The sequence below is a fragment of the Canis lupus genome, chromosome 13, assembly GCF_011100685.1.
Source record: "Canis lupus familiaris isolate Mischka breed German Shepherd chromosome 13, alternate assembly UU_Cfam_GSD_1.0, whole genome shotgun sequence".
Taxonomy (NCBI): Eukaryota; Metazoa; Chordata; class Mammalia; order Carnivora; family Canidae; genus Canis; species Canis lupus.
In genome coordinates this window covers 59332108-59349210 of record NC_049234.1, presented here as the reverse complement: position 1 = coordinate 59349210, position 17103 = coordinate 59332108, and the positions used below count along the sequence as shown (strand labels likewise).

At 34.4% G+C, this 17103-nt stretch overlaps 1 protein-coding gene across 1 annotated transcript in view; it reads left to right on the top strand.

Moving 5' to 3' along the window:
• Window positions 1-16567, top strand: part of LOC611685 (transmembrane protease serine 11G-like) — a 48444-nt gene extending 31877 nt beyond the window's left edge. The window contains exons 6-10 of the mRNA XM_038555117.1: window positions 7874-7912; window positions 9080-9251; window positions 10458-10717; window positions 12188-12330; window positions 14652-16567. Coding sequence (XP_038411045.1) covers window positions 7874-7912; window positions 9080-9251; window positions 10458-10717; window positions 12188-12330; window positions 14652-14813 — 776 coding nt within the window. The 3' untranslated portion in view covers window positions 14814-16567. The remainder of the gene's footprint in view (window positions 1-7873; window positions 7913-9079; window positions 9252-10457; window positions 10718-12187; window positions 12331-14651) is intronic.
• Window positions 16568-17103: the final 536 nt, after the last annotated feature.

Here is a 17103-nt window from a genome sequence, read left to right as displayed (position 1 = left end):
ATGTTCTATGTATGAAGCCTTTGTCAGATGTGCAGTTTGCAGTAATTCCCACTAGTCTGAAGTTCGCCTTTTCAACCCATAAAGAGAGTCTTTCAGATAGGAAAAGTTTTAAATTTGATGAGATGCACTCAAATGAACTTTCATTTTTATGGATCATCTTGTTGGTAATAAATCTAACTCTTCCTCTAGCCCTGAGTCCCTGATAATGATCTCCTATGTTCTTTTCTGTAAATTTTATACTTGTACATATTATATTTTTTAACATTTTATACTTATTTCTGTAAGTTTTATGGCTTCATATCACATTAAAGCCTAAAATCCATTTCAAGCTCATTTTTGCATAAGCTGTGAGACTTTTTATTGTTGTTATTGTTAATAGATATTCAATTGCTCCAACACTGTTAATTGGAAAGGCTGCCCACCTTCCACTGAATTTACTTTTGCTCCTTTGTCAAAAATTAACTGGGCATTTTTATGTGGATCTATTTTTAGGTTCTACATTCTATCCCATTGATTTATGTGTCTATCCTTCCACCAGGATCATATTCTCTTGATTACTGCAGCTATATAGCAAGTCTAACATTGGGGAAGAATGGGTCTCCCACTTTACTCTTCTTTATCAAAGTTATATTAAATACTCTAGTTTCTTTCTAAAATTTTAGAATAATTTTGTCTATGTCTACAAAAAAGCTAATAGATTTTTATAGAAATTTCGCTAGACTATAGGTCAGTTTGAGGAGAATTGACATCTTTAGTATGTTGAGTACTTTTTGAGGTAAAATTCACATAACATAAAATTAACCACTAGCCATTTGAAAGTGTGCAATTTGCTGGCATTTAGGTCCTAATGTTGTGCAACCATCACCTCTACCTAGTTTCAAGATATTTTCATGGCCTCAAAGGAAATCGTATATCAATTAAAAAGTCATTCTCCCTTCTGTCTCTATGGTTTTACCTATTCTGTATATTTCATATAAATGGGACCATGTAATCTGTGACTTTTGTGTCTGGTTTCTTTCACTTAGCATAATCTTTCAGAATTCATGTTTTAGGATGTATCAATACTTCATTCCTTTTAAGGCTGAATAATATTTCACTTTATAGATATATTGCATTTTGTTTACCTTGTCATCAGCTGATGGACATTTGTGCTGTTTCCATTATTTGGCTATTGTGAATAGTACTGCTATAAATATTGGCATATAGTATTTATTTGAATACCAATTTTCAATACTGTTGGATATATACCCAGGAGTGGGATTGCTGGGCGATATGGTCACTATGTTTAACTTGTTAAGGACTAGTAGACTGTTTTCCACAGTAGCTACATCATTTTATATTCTCATTAGCAGTGTAAAAGGGTTCTAATGTCTCCCAATTCTCATCAATACTTGTTATTTTCCTTTCCTTCTTTTTTTTTAAGATTTTATTTATTCATAGAGACAGAGAGAGGCAGAGACACAGGCAGAGGGAGAAGCAGGCTCCATACAGGAAGCCCGACGTGGGACTCGATCCCGGGTCTCCAGGATCACACCCCAGGCTGCAGGCGGTGCCAAACCGCTGCGCCACAGGGGCTGCCCTTTCCTTTACTTTTTTTTTTTTTTTTTTTTTTGTGAGTGTAATAGGTCTGTGTGGTGGTGTGATAGGTGCCAAATTTTGCTGAATGTATTTCTGTATCAATTGACATAATCATATAATTTTTTCCTATAGCCTATTGACATGGTAGATTATACTAATTGATTTACAAACATTGAACCTTCCATACCTGAAATAAACCCATTTCATCACTGTATTATTCTTTATATATATTGTTGGATTCAATTGGTTAAAATTTTGTTGAGAATTTTGCATCTAAATTCATGATAGATATTAGTCTGTTTCTTTGTTAATCTAGTTTCAATAGCAGGAAAATGCTGGCCACATCAAATGAACTAGGAAATGCTTTCTTATAATTCCTAGAAGAGATTGTATAAAAGTACTGTTAATTCTTTGAATGTTTTGCCAAAGTCTCCAGTGAATCCATTTAGGCCTAAGGATTTTTTTTTTAATCTTTTATTCAATTTCTTTAATAGTAGGAATGTTCAAGTTATCTATATCATCTTTGTTGAGTTTTGGTAGTTTATGGTTTTTAAGGGATTTGTCCTCTTTAAATTGTCAAATTTATGAATGTAAAGTTGTTCAAAGTATTTCTTACTTTTTAAAAAGTTTTCGTGTGAACACTTATTTTAAATCATCGTATGCATATACTCACAGGACAGTATGGTAATCCTATAACTTTTGTTTTGTTTTTTGGGTTTTTGGGGTTTTTTTTTGTTGTTGTTTGTTTTAGTTTCAGAGGTAGAATTGAGTGATTCATCAGTTGCATATAACACCAAGTGCTCATTACATCAAGTGCCTTCCTTAATGCCCATCACCCAATTATCCCTCCTCCCCTTCAGCAATTCTCAATTTGTTTCCTAGAGTTCAATGTCCTTTATGGTTTGCCTCCCTCTCAACTTTCATCTTATTTTATTTTTCCTTCCTTTCCCCTATGTTCATCCATTTTGTTTGTTAAATTCCACATATGAGTGAAATCATATGGTATTTTGGTATTTGTCTTTCTCTGACTCATTTTGCTTAGCATAATACCCTCTAGTTCCATCCTTGTCATTGCAAATGGCAAGATTTAATTCTTTCTGATGGTTGAGCAATATTCCATTGTATATATATCATCTCTTCTTTATGCAGGTTCTTTTGTGATATCCCCTCATTTAATTGCTGACATTGGTGATTTGTGTCTTTGTCAATCTTCTAGAAGTTTATCTTTTTATCTTTGTCAATCTTCCAAAAGTTTATCAATTCTATTGACTTTTTCTTACAATGAATGTTTTTTGTCTCATTGATTGTTCTATATTATCTTTCTGTTTCTAATTTTGATTGAAATTTTGATCTTTATTGATTTTTTTCTTTACTATTTCCTTCCTCTTCCTTGCTTTAGGCTCACTTTGCTCTTCTTTTTCTAGTTTTCTTTTTCTCTTTCTTTCTTTTTTTTTTTTTTTTTTTTTTTTTTTTTTTTTAGTTAGGAACTCAAGAATATCTTTTCTTTTCTAAGATAAACATTTAGTGCTATAATTTTCCTCTCTGTAATACTTTACCTGCATCTCATGATATTTGCTATGTTTGTACACTTGTATTGATTCAATTCTATGTAATTTTTTACTTCTTTGGTACTTCTTTTTGGGCCCATGTATTATTTAGTAGTCTGTTGTTTAATTCCCAAGTGTTCGGAGATTTTTCTCCTTACCTTTCTTTTCTTTTTAAAGATTTTATTTTTATTTATTCATGAGAGAGAGAGAGAGAGAGAGGCAGAGACACAAGCAGAAGGAGAAGCAGGCTCCAGGTATGGAGCCTGACGTGGGGCTCGATCCTGGGTCTCCAGGATCACGCCCTGGGCTGAAGGTGGAGCTAAACCGCTGGGCCCGGGGGCAGCTCCTCCTTACCTTTCTTTATTGATTTCTAATTTGACCCCACTATGAACAGAAAACATATTCTGAGTTCAATTCTTTTAAATATGACACAAGATATGGTCATTTTTAATGAATGTTCCATAGGTGTTTATAAAGAATGTGCTTTATGTTATTGTTGGGTGGAGTGGTTTATAAACGTCAATTAGGTCTTGTTGGTAGCGTTAATTATATATCCTTGCTGATTTTATGTCTAGTAATGCTATCAATTTGTTGATTCTAAGTCCCCAATTATAATTGTGAATTTGTCTATTCCTTCTTTCAGCTCGCTTAGTTATTGCTTGATGTATTTTGAAGCTCTGCTATTTGTAAACATGCATTTAAAATGATTAAATATTCATAGTAGATTGATCCTTTTATTATCAAGTAATGTCCTTCTATGTCCCCAGTAATTTATTTTCTCCAAAGAGCACTTTATTTGATATTAATAGAGCCACCACTGCTTTTTTTTTTTTCTGGATTCATATTTGTATGATCTATTTTTTTGCATCCTTTTACTTTCAATTTGGAAATTTCAGTGTAAAAAACAAATAGCTGAATCATGTTTTCTTAATTATACTCTGCTATTCTGTCTTTTAATTGAGGTACTTAAACCATTCACATATTAAATATTGAGATGTTAGAGCTTAAGTCATTTTATTATTTGATTTCTTTTGTGCTGTGTCTTGTTCCTCTGTTTCTTTTTTCCTCCCTCCCTGTCGGTAGCAGGAACATTTGTTTTAGGGTTCCATTTTTATTTATTTGTAATGCTTTTGAGTTTATCACGAGGTATAGCTCCCCTAGTGGCTGTTCTAGATATTAACATACATAACATCATAGATTACTGGTGTCAACATTGTATCACTTCCATTTTGGTCTCTTTGCCACCCCCCCCCCCCTTTTTTAGAAACATTTTTCTTTAGTATTTCCTCTCTATATATTCACATCAGATGGCACTGCATCTTTTGTTTCAACCATAAAATATATTTAAAGAAACCTATAAGGTGAAAAATAGTCTATTATGCTTATTTCTGTTCTTACACATTCTGTCTCTTTCCTTTCTGAAGGTACTAGCCTTCTCCTATTATCATTTGCTTTTTGTTTGGAGAGCTTCCTCTAGCCATTATCCAAGAGTAGCTCTGTTAGAAACTAATTCTTTTCATTTCTCTTCATCCTAGAATGCATTTATTTCTAAATATAGTTTCAATGGATATAGGATTCATGGTTGATAGTTTTTTCTTTCAGAACTTGAAAAATGCTATGCCACTTCCTTTTGTCCTCCACGGTTTCAGATGAGAACTCTGCTGTTATTTGAATTGGTGTTACTTTATAGGTAATGTATCACTTTTTCTGTTTTTAAGGTTTTTTTCATTGTCTTTAGTTTTTAGTAACAATTACAATAGGTCTTGGGGTAGATTTGAGTTTTTCTTATTTGAGATTTTCTCAGCTTCTTGAATCCATAGACCTCTGTCTTTATCCAAATTTGGGGAGTTTCCAACCATTATTTCCTTGAATACTTTTTCAGTCTCACACTCTTTTTCTTCTCCTTCTGGAATTCTGATGATATACAATGTTAAGTCTTTTGTTATTATCATACAAATCTCAGATTTTCTCATTTTTTTCAGTCTCTTTTCTCTCTGTTCTTCTGAATAAATACTATTTAATTTCATCCAAGTTTACTGATTCTATCCCCATCTCCACTCTATTGTTAAGACCACTTAGCAGCATTTGTTTTATTACTCTTATTATTATATTTTTCAGTCCTATATTTTTCCTTTTTGTAAAGTAGGCTCCACACCCAGCATGGAGCCCAACATGGGATTTGAACTCATAACCCTAAGATCAAGACCTGAGTTGAGATTAAGTGTTGGATGCTTAACAGCCTGAGGCGCCCTTCCATTTGATTTCTATAACTTCTATATCTTTGCTTAGATTTTCTATTTTTTCACTTGTTTCAAGAGAATTTGAAATTGATTGCTAAATTATTTTTCTAGCATCTGCTTTAAAATCCACATCAGATACTTCCAACATTGTATTCATCTCAGTATTGGCATCAGTTGATTGTCTTTTCTCATATAGATTCTGGTTTTCCTGGGGTTTGGTATGGTAAATAATTTTTGTTGTATTCTACACATTTGGTTATCATATTAGGAGACTCTTGATCATGTTTAATTCTTTTATTCTAGCAGGTAGTTTAATTATTTAGGTTTGGAGCATAGATTCTCACCAACTCTCAATGTTTCAATAAAAAGTTAGTTTTCAAGGTCCTTGCACCACTATTCTAGTCTTCTGGAGTTTCCTTTCAACTTCTGCTTCCTCTTATCTCCCATGTGAGAGTAGAATAGGCTTTTCTAGGCTGCTTTGTATTCCTGGGCCTTCCTCTGTGGAGGGGTGTAGTGGGCCTGAACCTATTAATGTCACTAGGTATATAAAGTTTGATGTTGTCCCTCTAGGTGTCAGTGTACAAGCTGGTGCCCTGGTTGGGAAGTGGGGTTTGGGATGACCAAGATTTTCTTGCTGTCACTGTTACTGGCAAAATGGATAGCCAGCCCTGTGTTGTGAAGCAGAAGGTTTCGGCTCCTCACTAGGCCTTTGTTTTGCTTTGTTCCCAGTATTTGGAGAGACAGAACAGACTTTTCTCAGGATTTCTTGTTTATGCCTATTGATGGTTTTAGATTGCAGGACTTTCTTTGTCCCCAGTTCAGAGTATGTGTGAGATGAAAAGAAAACTAGGAAACTCACCATATTGTCCTTTATTAATACTACCATTGCTCATAGCTCAAGTCCTTATAATTTATTATCTCCCATCATTTATCAGAAGCCCGGGGCATTCACTATATGTAAGCAATTAGCTTCTCTCCTATGCATCTAGAACAGTATTACCTATGGATCACACTTGGAAGAATCACCAGACACACTCAAACAAATATGGGATATAGCATCACCATGGAAGTTCATCATCAGTTTCTACAGATAGAAATGAGACTAGGCTAAAGTTACCTGTGAAGTAACCATAACTCCACCCCTCTCACTGATCCATAACCTACAGAATGTGACATTAGACTTTAATTGACCTTACAGTGAAAGGATTGTATGATAAGATTTTACCTTAAGAAATATTTAAATCATGTCCTTAACAACCTTGCTTCATAATATTATTGTGAGGATATAGCAATATTTGGTACAGTCCCTGGTATATAGGACTTAGTAAATTATCAATTATCACTACTGTTCATTATTCATTAAGCAAATATTTTGAGAACCTAGTTGTGCCAGTGAAATTATAGAACATTTCAACTGGAATAAAAAGATAATGGTCTACTAAATAAGTAAATAAACAAAGTAATATCGAATAATATGAATTTACATACAGAGAATAGAGAGTGGAAGGCTACTTTGAGTTGTCATGGAAAGCCTCTCTGAGGAGAGGATTTTTAAGCTAAGATCTTAATGTTAACAAGGAACCAACCAAGAGAAAGGTCAAGGGAGAGTATTTCTCCCAGAAGGGACAACTGGAATAAAGACTATAAGAGCTCCTTGGCACAGTCAAGAAACAGAAAGTCCAGGTGGATTCATTACAAATATCAGGGAAGCCACTAGAGAATTGTTATTATTGGAAAAACCTAATTCTAAGAGATTTATTCTAATAAATATAATAATAAACATAAGCATAGTTCCCTGATGATGAACACAATGTTCCTCTATAGAGTCTGACTGATAGATTCATTAATTTGCAGGCTTACCAAAACTCTATACTGGTTTTTATCTTAACAAAAATGTGGATCTGGGTTGCTCATTATAGTATCTGGCATAAGAAACAATTCATATAATTTTGGGGAATAGTCACTGATCATATTTTCTTCTATTTTAGTTCATGATAAAATGACTAACATGTTTTGAAGATTTGTTAGTACATTGGTGGATCTTTATTTCACTGGGAGCCTCCATGGAGATGTCAAGCATCTAAGATGCTTTGGGTATCTTTATCATATTACTAATATATGAATGAGGACAGAAGGAAATAGTGTCCACCATAAAATAATACATACATGAAAGTAGTCCTAGACTCCTCTGCTTAACTTGCATTTTAATAAAATGTCATGGATAAATTAATTAGATGTAGTCCTCTTTTATGACAAGTAATATCTTTCTCTATGCCAATGATTTTAAAATAATAAACCAGGATTTTCCTAGAGTCCACAGATAGTTAGAAGGAGGCTTTAATTTATATCCAGGCCTCTCCTTTTTGTAAGATTTTATTATATTGCCTTTAAATTAAGAAATTCCTGAATAATTCATTTCATTCCAACCAGAAACATTCATGTATGCAGGCATAATATTTTCAAATTATAATTGTTCCACTGCTGAGCAGTCCTCTTGTTTTTTTCCAGATATGAATGAAGCACAAGCAGAGCACATTCTGAACAGCTGTAAGTTCGAGAATATCAGTGTAATGTTTGTAGATCAAATGCTAAAACTCAAAATAATGCTAGAGTTTCTCTAGTTCCATGTTTACTATTTTGCAAAAATATATATTTCTGAATAGATACATGACCTAATTTTCTATAAGGAAAAAAATACTATTAATAATTGGGAATATGTACATGGGCTCCTTAGAAATAACTTGTTATTCCTGATAGTAAGTTTCATTGATTACTTCTTTTAACAATTCCTTATCATTATTTTATTTTATTAAGATTTTATTTAAGATTTTAATTATTTATTCTTGAGAGACACTGAGAGAGAGAGAGGCAGAGACATAGGCAGAGGGAGAAGCAACCTCCATGCAGGTGGCCTGATGTGGGACTTGACCTGGGGACTCCAGGATCACGCCCTAAGCCAAAGGCAGACGCTCAACCACTGAGCTACCCAGGCCATCTCCCTTATCATCTTATCATATTTATTTTTATTTGGTTCACTTTGTTAAAGTAGAAAATTCTGCTTAGAATTAAATGACACCGGGGATCCCTGCGTGGAGCCTGCTTCTCCCTCTCCTCTCTCTCTCTCTATCATAAATAAATAAAAATAAATCTTTAAAAAAAATTAAATGACACCCACTAATTTTAATTATGTGAATTTTGACAAAGTATAGTAGGATAATGGTTATAATATTAGACAAGTATTTTAAGTGTGCAAATGATATTTTTCTGCAATTAATAGTGTACATTTGACACTCAAAATTGTCCTGGAATAAATTGCCGTAAATAATAAAATAACCTAAAATATATGAAAAAACAAATCTTAAGCTGAAGCGGCTTTAAATGTACCAAGGAGAATATTACATAGTTTATTTTAAAAAATTAATCATTTTTCAATTTGAATAATCATTCTATTATATAATTTTGATTAATTTTTTAAAGGCAAGGCAAACCTACAAATGTTTCCATCTTTAACTCTGTGTCAAAAATGCCTACACATGTTTATAACTCTGTTTAAAAATAACCATCCTATAGCTACACTTGTTGCAAGCGTAGCATAATGTATAGAGAGGTTGAATCTCTATGTTGTACACCTAAAACTAATGTAACATTGTGTGTCAACTAAAATAAATGAATAAAATAAAATATATAAATAACTATCTTATTTCCTTCTGACAGGTTGTGGAAGAGGGAAGGAGTTTCCTTCCATGGAAAGAATTGCTGAGGGTTATCCTGCAAAAAAAGCTGATTGGCCATGGCAAGCCAGCCTGCAAATAGATGGCATTCATTTCTGTGGAGCTTCTTTGATCAGTGAGGAGTGGCTCCTGACTGCTGCTCATTGCTTTGATATGTAAGTCCTCAGTCTGTATCAACAGGATCACCAATTTCACTTCCTTTTCTCACCTCCATTTCCTATAACTGTCATCCCCTTTTCATTCGTTTTTTGTTTTTAAAGATTTTTAATTTATTTGAGAAAGAGAGATGAGAGAGAGCGCGAGCATAAGCAGGGGGAGGGGCAGACACCCCACTCAACAAGGGGATGGATGAGGGTCTCAATCTCAGGAACCCCTGGACCCTGAGATCATGATCTGAGGCAAAGGCAGATGCTTAACCAATTTTTAGCTAGCCAGGTACCTCTACTTTTTTCATTCTTTTATGAGCATCTAGGCCTCCCACTGGAACTCATGACTGTGAAGCAGGCTTAGGGACAAATGACAGATACTAAAGAGTAGCAGAAAAGTTAGAGAATCTTCAGCTCCAACTGAAAATATATTCTCCAGCAATCCTAACTTTAAGAACAAGTCAACACTGTCAAAAGTTAAACACAGTCACCAGTTTTCCTAAGATATATTGTAGATTAAAAAAAAAAAACTCTTCTAATATAGTATCCTGACCCACAAACTTACATCAGATTATCCCATATGAATATATTTAGTGCTGCACTGTTATTATTATATCTTTTTTGAAGATTTAACATAAGGCATATGTGGAGATAATAAAGAGATAATAGCTCTAGTGAAATTCATATAATATGGGAAATATTCTAGGTAAAATGTTAACTAAAAAGAAAGGATGAGAAAACAATATATAATGTATGGCTCCAATGTAACACCTCTCCCTCTCCTTTTCCCTTCATTCCCTCTCTCTTTCTCCCTCCATAGCTATACAGATGTTTATATTACTGCATGCGTATGAGGGTATATATGTGTGTGGGCATGTACATATGTGGATACCTATGTCTAATTTTATTTATTTATCTTCAACTAATCTGTATTACTTTTATAATCAAAATAACAATAATATTGTTTCCTTTAGAAAATACAAACTCTTCCTCAAGAGGAGTAATTGAAGCTACCTTAGAATGGGGGTATTTGTATCTGCTAAATAAAGCAAAGCAGTCCTGGGGGGAGAAGCCTCAAATAAAGTGGGAAGACCCATCAACTATCACCTTAAACAATTTGTCCTTCTACTGCCCCTATGTCCCATGCTGATTCAGAGTCCTGGGCAACTTTGAATCAGCAATGAATCAACCCTAATCCTTTTCATCTGTGATCAGTTACAAAAACCCCAAACTCTGGACGGCTAGTTTTGGAACAACTCTCAGCCCTCCATTGATGAGAAGAAAGATACAATCAATTATCATTCACGAAAACTATGCTGCCCATAATCATGACGATGACATCGCTGTGGTGAAGCTCTCCACCCCAGTCCTATTTTCCAGTGATGTGGGCAGAGTCTGCCTCCCAGATGCTACTTTTGAAGTCTTGTCTCAGAGTCCAGTGTTTGTCACTGGATGGGGAGCATTAAAAGCTAATGGTGAGTATCTCAATTAAAAAAAAAAAAAAAAAAAAGCCTAAGCAAAAAATGCAAACCCATCTTCCATTTGAATGGAGACATAAAGTAAGATTCAAAATCACAGTATTGAAAATAAGAGATGAAATCAAGATGTCCTATGAAAAGTATCACAAAACAACAAACAGAAAAACCCAGATATGGTGACTTATGAAAACTCTGGCTATAGCTGTTACACAGTATCTATGTTTAATGTCTTCTTTATGGGCTATTTTGGAAACTAGTTATAACTCTCTTTTCAAAAATTATTAAAGCATGTTTCTTCACATCCTTTCTTTTCTGTTGCTTTCTTTCTGAAACAGTATGTACTTCAAAATTCTGACATTGGGTGCAGGTTGTTATACTGTCATAATCTGAGAATTCTTTTCCTTGTCTCTGGGAGTCTGCTTTGTTCTATAGGGAATGGTAATGAGTACAAACGGGAATCAAATCCTTTGGGATTCGACAGTACCTATTGAAGGGAAGCAGATTCCTATAAAAATGAAATGGCAAAGACTTGGTAGATCAAGTACATAAATAAGACTACATTTTAGTAAGAGTCTGGAACAAGAATCAGAAATTCAGAGGCAGATGAAACTATATGTAAATTGTTTACCTAAGAAACAGATCATGTTTTATTAACAGCCTTTCTTCCTCTTCTCAATTGTCTTTGAACCTGTTGTAAACAGAATACCCATCTCCATATGAAGAACTAATACAGTCTTTAAAATAAAAGCTGTTAAGAGGTAATGAGGAGAACAGAATGATAAAAACATAAATACGCAATGAAAAGTATTTTTCATATATAACAAGTCAATAAATGTGTGGGTCATTAATAAAACATGATCTGTTCCTTATCTTGGTATTTATTACTTACCCTGGAATTAGTTCTGGATAGGCATTTGAGATCAAAGTAGACATGGTTCTTCTGATGAAGCAAGCGTATTCCATTTATTCAGCATTACAATGACTTTCTACGATACAACCTTGCTCTATACTGCTCTTCCTAAAGGATTCTCAATTCCCAGTATAGTTGTGTTCTTTTTAGAGTAATGTGGTAGATTTGCAGGTAAGGTAAGGTGAACTATCACAGATTATTCCAGGTGGTGAGAAATGCCCTGAGCTTAAATTTAATGTCATCTCCCATTTAGCTATGTGATCAATGAGTCATAACTGGGTAAATTTTGTTTTTCTCATCTGAAAAAGAGGATATTCGTATCTAACTTTGTTGGTTATTGCAAGGATTAAGTAAGACAGTGGAAGTAAATGTGCCAAAATGGTACCTAGCACATAGAAGGCATACAAGAAATATAACTTTAACCTTAGCATTGTCATTAAGCTCAGAGTCCTACAACTTCAAGACATATGCCTTATCACTGATCCATCATTTGTAAGATACAACAATTATCATAAGCAATAACATGAAAATTCTTCATCTACTTTTTTCTTCTTTAGGTCCCTTTCCCAATGCTCTGCGACAAGTCGAAGTAGAGATCATAAGTAACGATATATGTAATCAAGTTCATGTATATGGTGGTGCCGTATCATCAGGAATGATATGTGCTGGATTTTTAACAGGAAAACGAGATGCCTGTGAGGTAAGAATAGACGCAAATCCACAAAAGTGCATTTGTTGAATAGAGGTGGCGTTACTGACCATAGGCCAATGTCACTTCATATGACTCCATATAATTAAGTTGTGGAGGAGATAGGAGAATGTAAAGAGAGGGAATGGGAGACCTATAAGAAATGCTCCTCATTTAACATCCTATTATTGTTCAGAACCATATGGAAAAAATGACCATCAGTTCAGTTGCAAATTAGGGCTTTGATTAGAGGGAAAAAAAATCCTAGAAGCAGATAGTATAAACCAAGCCAGAAAGGCACACAATCATTGCTTCAAGTCACAGTGATAACAATTGGGTATCTAATCCCCACTACATGTAAGGCACTATGGAATGGGGTCTGCAGATATCTCCATGGCCAATAGACCACCATCATCTTACCAGTGCTTAATCCTTTGGGCTTTAGCAGTGTACATTCAGATAGAATTACACTATTAGGGAAAAATATATTTATCTACACTCACTCATATTAAAGTGTCACTTCACAAATTATATCTTAAAATTAACTAAATAAATAGCATTTTCCCAAACCATACAAAACATTAATTTTAAGTATTCAGCATTTAAGGAGAATATCAGTTTTAAAGTCAGGGCACTTAAAAGACTAAAAATAAGTAACTAAAATACTAAAGATTTTGACTTGGGGTCCAACCGTTTAGCAGTTCTTAAAAGATTAGGAAATGTTTGACAATTTGATACGTACACCTGTGTTTCCTAAATGTATAGGAGGCACTATTGATCTGCCATTGGCTGTCTGTAATGCGATATAATAAACATTCATTCACTTATTCATTCAGGGTTTTTTTTTTCATTTTTTTGTAAGTTGCAAGGTAATGTGGCAATTACTGAAGGAAACATAAACATAAAAAAAAAAAACCTATGTTGAATTCACAATGGATTTACATTCTAGCAATGTAGCACACAAGTAACAAAAAGAACAAAAAACCTAGGATTTGGCTACATATTCTAGAATATCAGATCTCCTTCCACTCACTTTACTTCCTGAGGAAAAGCAGAAACAACAGGGTGGTCCATGATACAACTGGATCACATTACATCTGAGCAGGAATATAAATTTACACAAGAGCAGATGTTCTCTTCCATTGGTCTGTGCTTCCTTGCTTCCTTCATCAGTAGCAAAGTAAAATACTGAGGACCTAAATGAGATGTCATCCTACAGGAAAGGAGCTGAAGAGCATTGTGTTTAGTAGACCAGAGTTTTCATACTCTGTCCCCTGAGCTCTAAAGTGTACTAAGGGGATCCCTGGGTGGCGCAGTGGTTTGGCGCCTGCCTTTGGCCCAGGGCGCGATCCTGGAGACCCGGGATCGAATCCCACATCGGGCTCCCGGTGCATGGAGCCTGCTTCTCCCTCTGTCTGTGTCTCTGCCTCTCTCTCTCTCTCTGTGACTATCATAAATAAATAAAAATTAAAAAAAAAATAAAGTGTACTAAGAAGCATGGAAAGGGAAGGGAAGAGAACTAAAGGCACAAGACTCTAGGACCCCTGGCCTGCTTCAAACAGGATCATTTAAAAAAAAATAAAAAACAGGATCATTTTTTTAAATATAAAATAAGTCTATAAGGGGCTTCCATATAATGCTTCATTCGAATGAATAGGTTCATTGCTAAAAAATAATTTCAAAAATTATTAATCTAAACCTTAGGTTAAAGATATCAGGGAAGTCCTCAAGATTCACACACTTCAAACCAGTTCTCTAGGGCTAGGGATTAAGTCTTCATTTGGAAACAAAAGCCTGTCTGTAATAAATAATGCACTTTGCCTGGGGTGCCTTTTGCATTTATCTTTCTCCTTTCAAACCTATTGCTGAACAACAGTATAACATCCAGGACAGTTTCCTATCGACTAGTGTGAATGGAATAGCGTGCAGTTCAAATTTAAAGCAAGTGATTATATCTAGCTAACAGGACAGGAGGTGACATATAGTTGAGCCTTGAAGTCATTTATGTAAGAATTGTATGCCTGGACTTAGGTTCAGTTTGTGCTTCCTGTTTAGAAAGAGCAAAACTAAAATCTACACAAAGAGAAAACTTAACTTTATTCACACTACCCTCCAAATGAAGACATCAACACAGATAAGCAAAAGTAGTAAGATAAAAAAAGAATTGTAAGTGATATACTCTATTGTTACATTAATATTGATGGCAAGTAAAAATAGAATTCATTTTATACATTCAATTTAAAATATTAATTTAGTAGATATTCACAGGCTCATTAATTTGCATTTTTTACTCCTCTTAATTTATTACATTGTGTACATTTCTTCTTCTCTAGGGTGATTCTGGAGGACCTCTTGTTATAGCTCGTGATAGAAGCATCTGGTATCTTATTGGAATAGTAAGCTGGGGAATAGACTGTGGAAAAAAGAACAAGCCTGGACTTTACACCAGAGTAACTCGTTATCGGGACTGGATTAAATCTAAAACCAACATCTAATGCAACAATCACCTCTACATCCGCAGTGTAAATGAGGTCTCTAGGAAATTGTGTTTAGTATGTGTTGCCATGTATACTGTCATTGAGTTCAAGATGCAAATAAGCGTAATCTGACAACACGCCTCTTAAACATGAGAAAAGCAGACATTCTTTTACATCATTTGAAGTGTTTTGCTAACCATGAGCGTACAAGATACTGTCAACTCCACAAATATCTGCCCACTGCTGCTAAGTGTCTCTCATTATCTCCTTGCTCATCTTCCTGTTCCTACTACATACTTCTTTTTTTAGAATAATCCCATTTAATCAGACAAATACCCACTGGCTAAACATTCTCTATTTTTCTCCCTGACGGGGCATGTTACCCTTCCCTGACTCCACAGTTTTTAACTTCTCCACTAAATAATCCTCATTAAGAATCTGTAGGCTCATGGTACTAGACAAATCAAGGTAATTCGTTTTGGCAAATGCTAACACAAATGTGGTGGGGCACTAGATGGGAACCTGGGACTTACAAGATGGCACTACTATGAGTCCTTCCCTTTAGTCCTCAGATGCACACGTACCTCTCTTTGAAACATGAAGAACATTGACTTTTACATTTACACCCAATAGTACAGATTTTAAACTCTTTAAACTACTACCTAATATATACCTTGAAACAATGAATACATCTGTAGACCAGACAGCAAAACTGGAAACAATGCCTAGCACAGGGTTCTGTTCGACGCTACCCCAAAATGCTTTTTTGATATTTAGGGGAAAAAAAAAACAAAATTTCTTGTCCTTATTGTTAGGTGGAAATAAGAAGAGAAAAAGGACTCCTCGAGAAGGAGCTACTTTCCATCTCTAAAAATGAGAGAAGTTCCAAACCTAATGTAAATTTACTTTCCACTTCTGTTTTATTATATCTTAATGCATTTTATTTTCTAAATGGTTTTATTTTCAAACAACTTCAGAACATGTAAGGAACCCACAGAATTAGAAATCAGTATAAATTACATATTTGTAAATAACTTGAGAAGCCAGTATAAAATTAGACATCCACAAACAATTTGATACAAGATTTTGAAAAAGACCTTATTGTCTAATATTTAAATTTCCTATTAAGAAAGTGCTGGCATTCTTTGACGTATGGTATTTTTAGAGAATATTCAAATAATTTAGAAAGTCTCTGGAGAGATTTAACTTGTATGATAAAACAGTCATTTTCATATGTATTTAAGTGTATATTTTGTGACACTGTATATGACTATGGACTAGTATGGAACAAAACTCAAACCTCTTCTGTGCTTCTAAATCCTTGCTCCCCCCTCTCCATCATGATTAATTTGGCTAATGAAATAACTGCTGCGCTAAGATTTTCTTCTGAGTTTTATATCAGCTGAGAGTCTCTCTTGTCCCACATACATAATATTATATTGTATACATTAAAATATATTTATAATAATAAACTCAAACTAATTTTCTTTGAATCATGACTATATTGCATTATACTTTTTCAACTTTTGCCCTACTGACATTAGTCAAAGATAATTCTTTATTGTGAGGGAATGTGGCAGCTATCCTGTGAATCATAGAATATTTAGCTACATTCCTTACGGCTATACACTGTGCCAGTAGTAATCCCCACCAAGTTGTAACAACCATAAACGTATCCAGATATTGTCAAATGTCTACCAGGGGGGCAAAATCACCCCCTAAGAACCACTGCCATTGTATCAACAGAGGAAAAAATCATTATTAAAAACCTTACAACCACAATTTCCTTACATGGAATGTCTGAGAATATCTTTCTTCTCCCCCGCCCCTTTTTTTATAATGTTGATGTGTTGAGAGTTCTAAAAGATCGTCCATCACGATCACACTTATATCTAAACAATCCTAGCCAAATTAAGATCATTTGGAAACTGAACCTGTTTGGGAGGTTGTTTATACAGATCTATTGAGATAGAAATCTATCTATAGGTAGATCTCAATTGATGTGTATGGATATAGAGGAATCTATATAAATTTCTCTCTAGAGATTTGTCAAATATCTAAATCCTGCATAATCATACCATGTATATTCTATTTAATATTCTCAGAATGTATAAATAGATACTGCCGGGAAAGAGATTTACATATTCAGCTAAGGCAGAATGGCTCAGTCAGTCCTCCACTAGCACTGCAGAGTGGAGAATAGGAAGTGGATGGCATCACATCCACTAAAAACTGAACTATCCGATATGGTAGTCACCAGCCAAGGGACTATTTAGATTTAAATTCATTAAAATTAAATACAATTAAA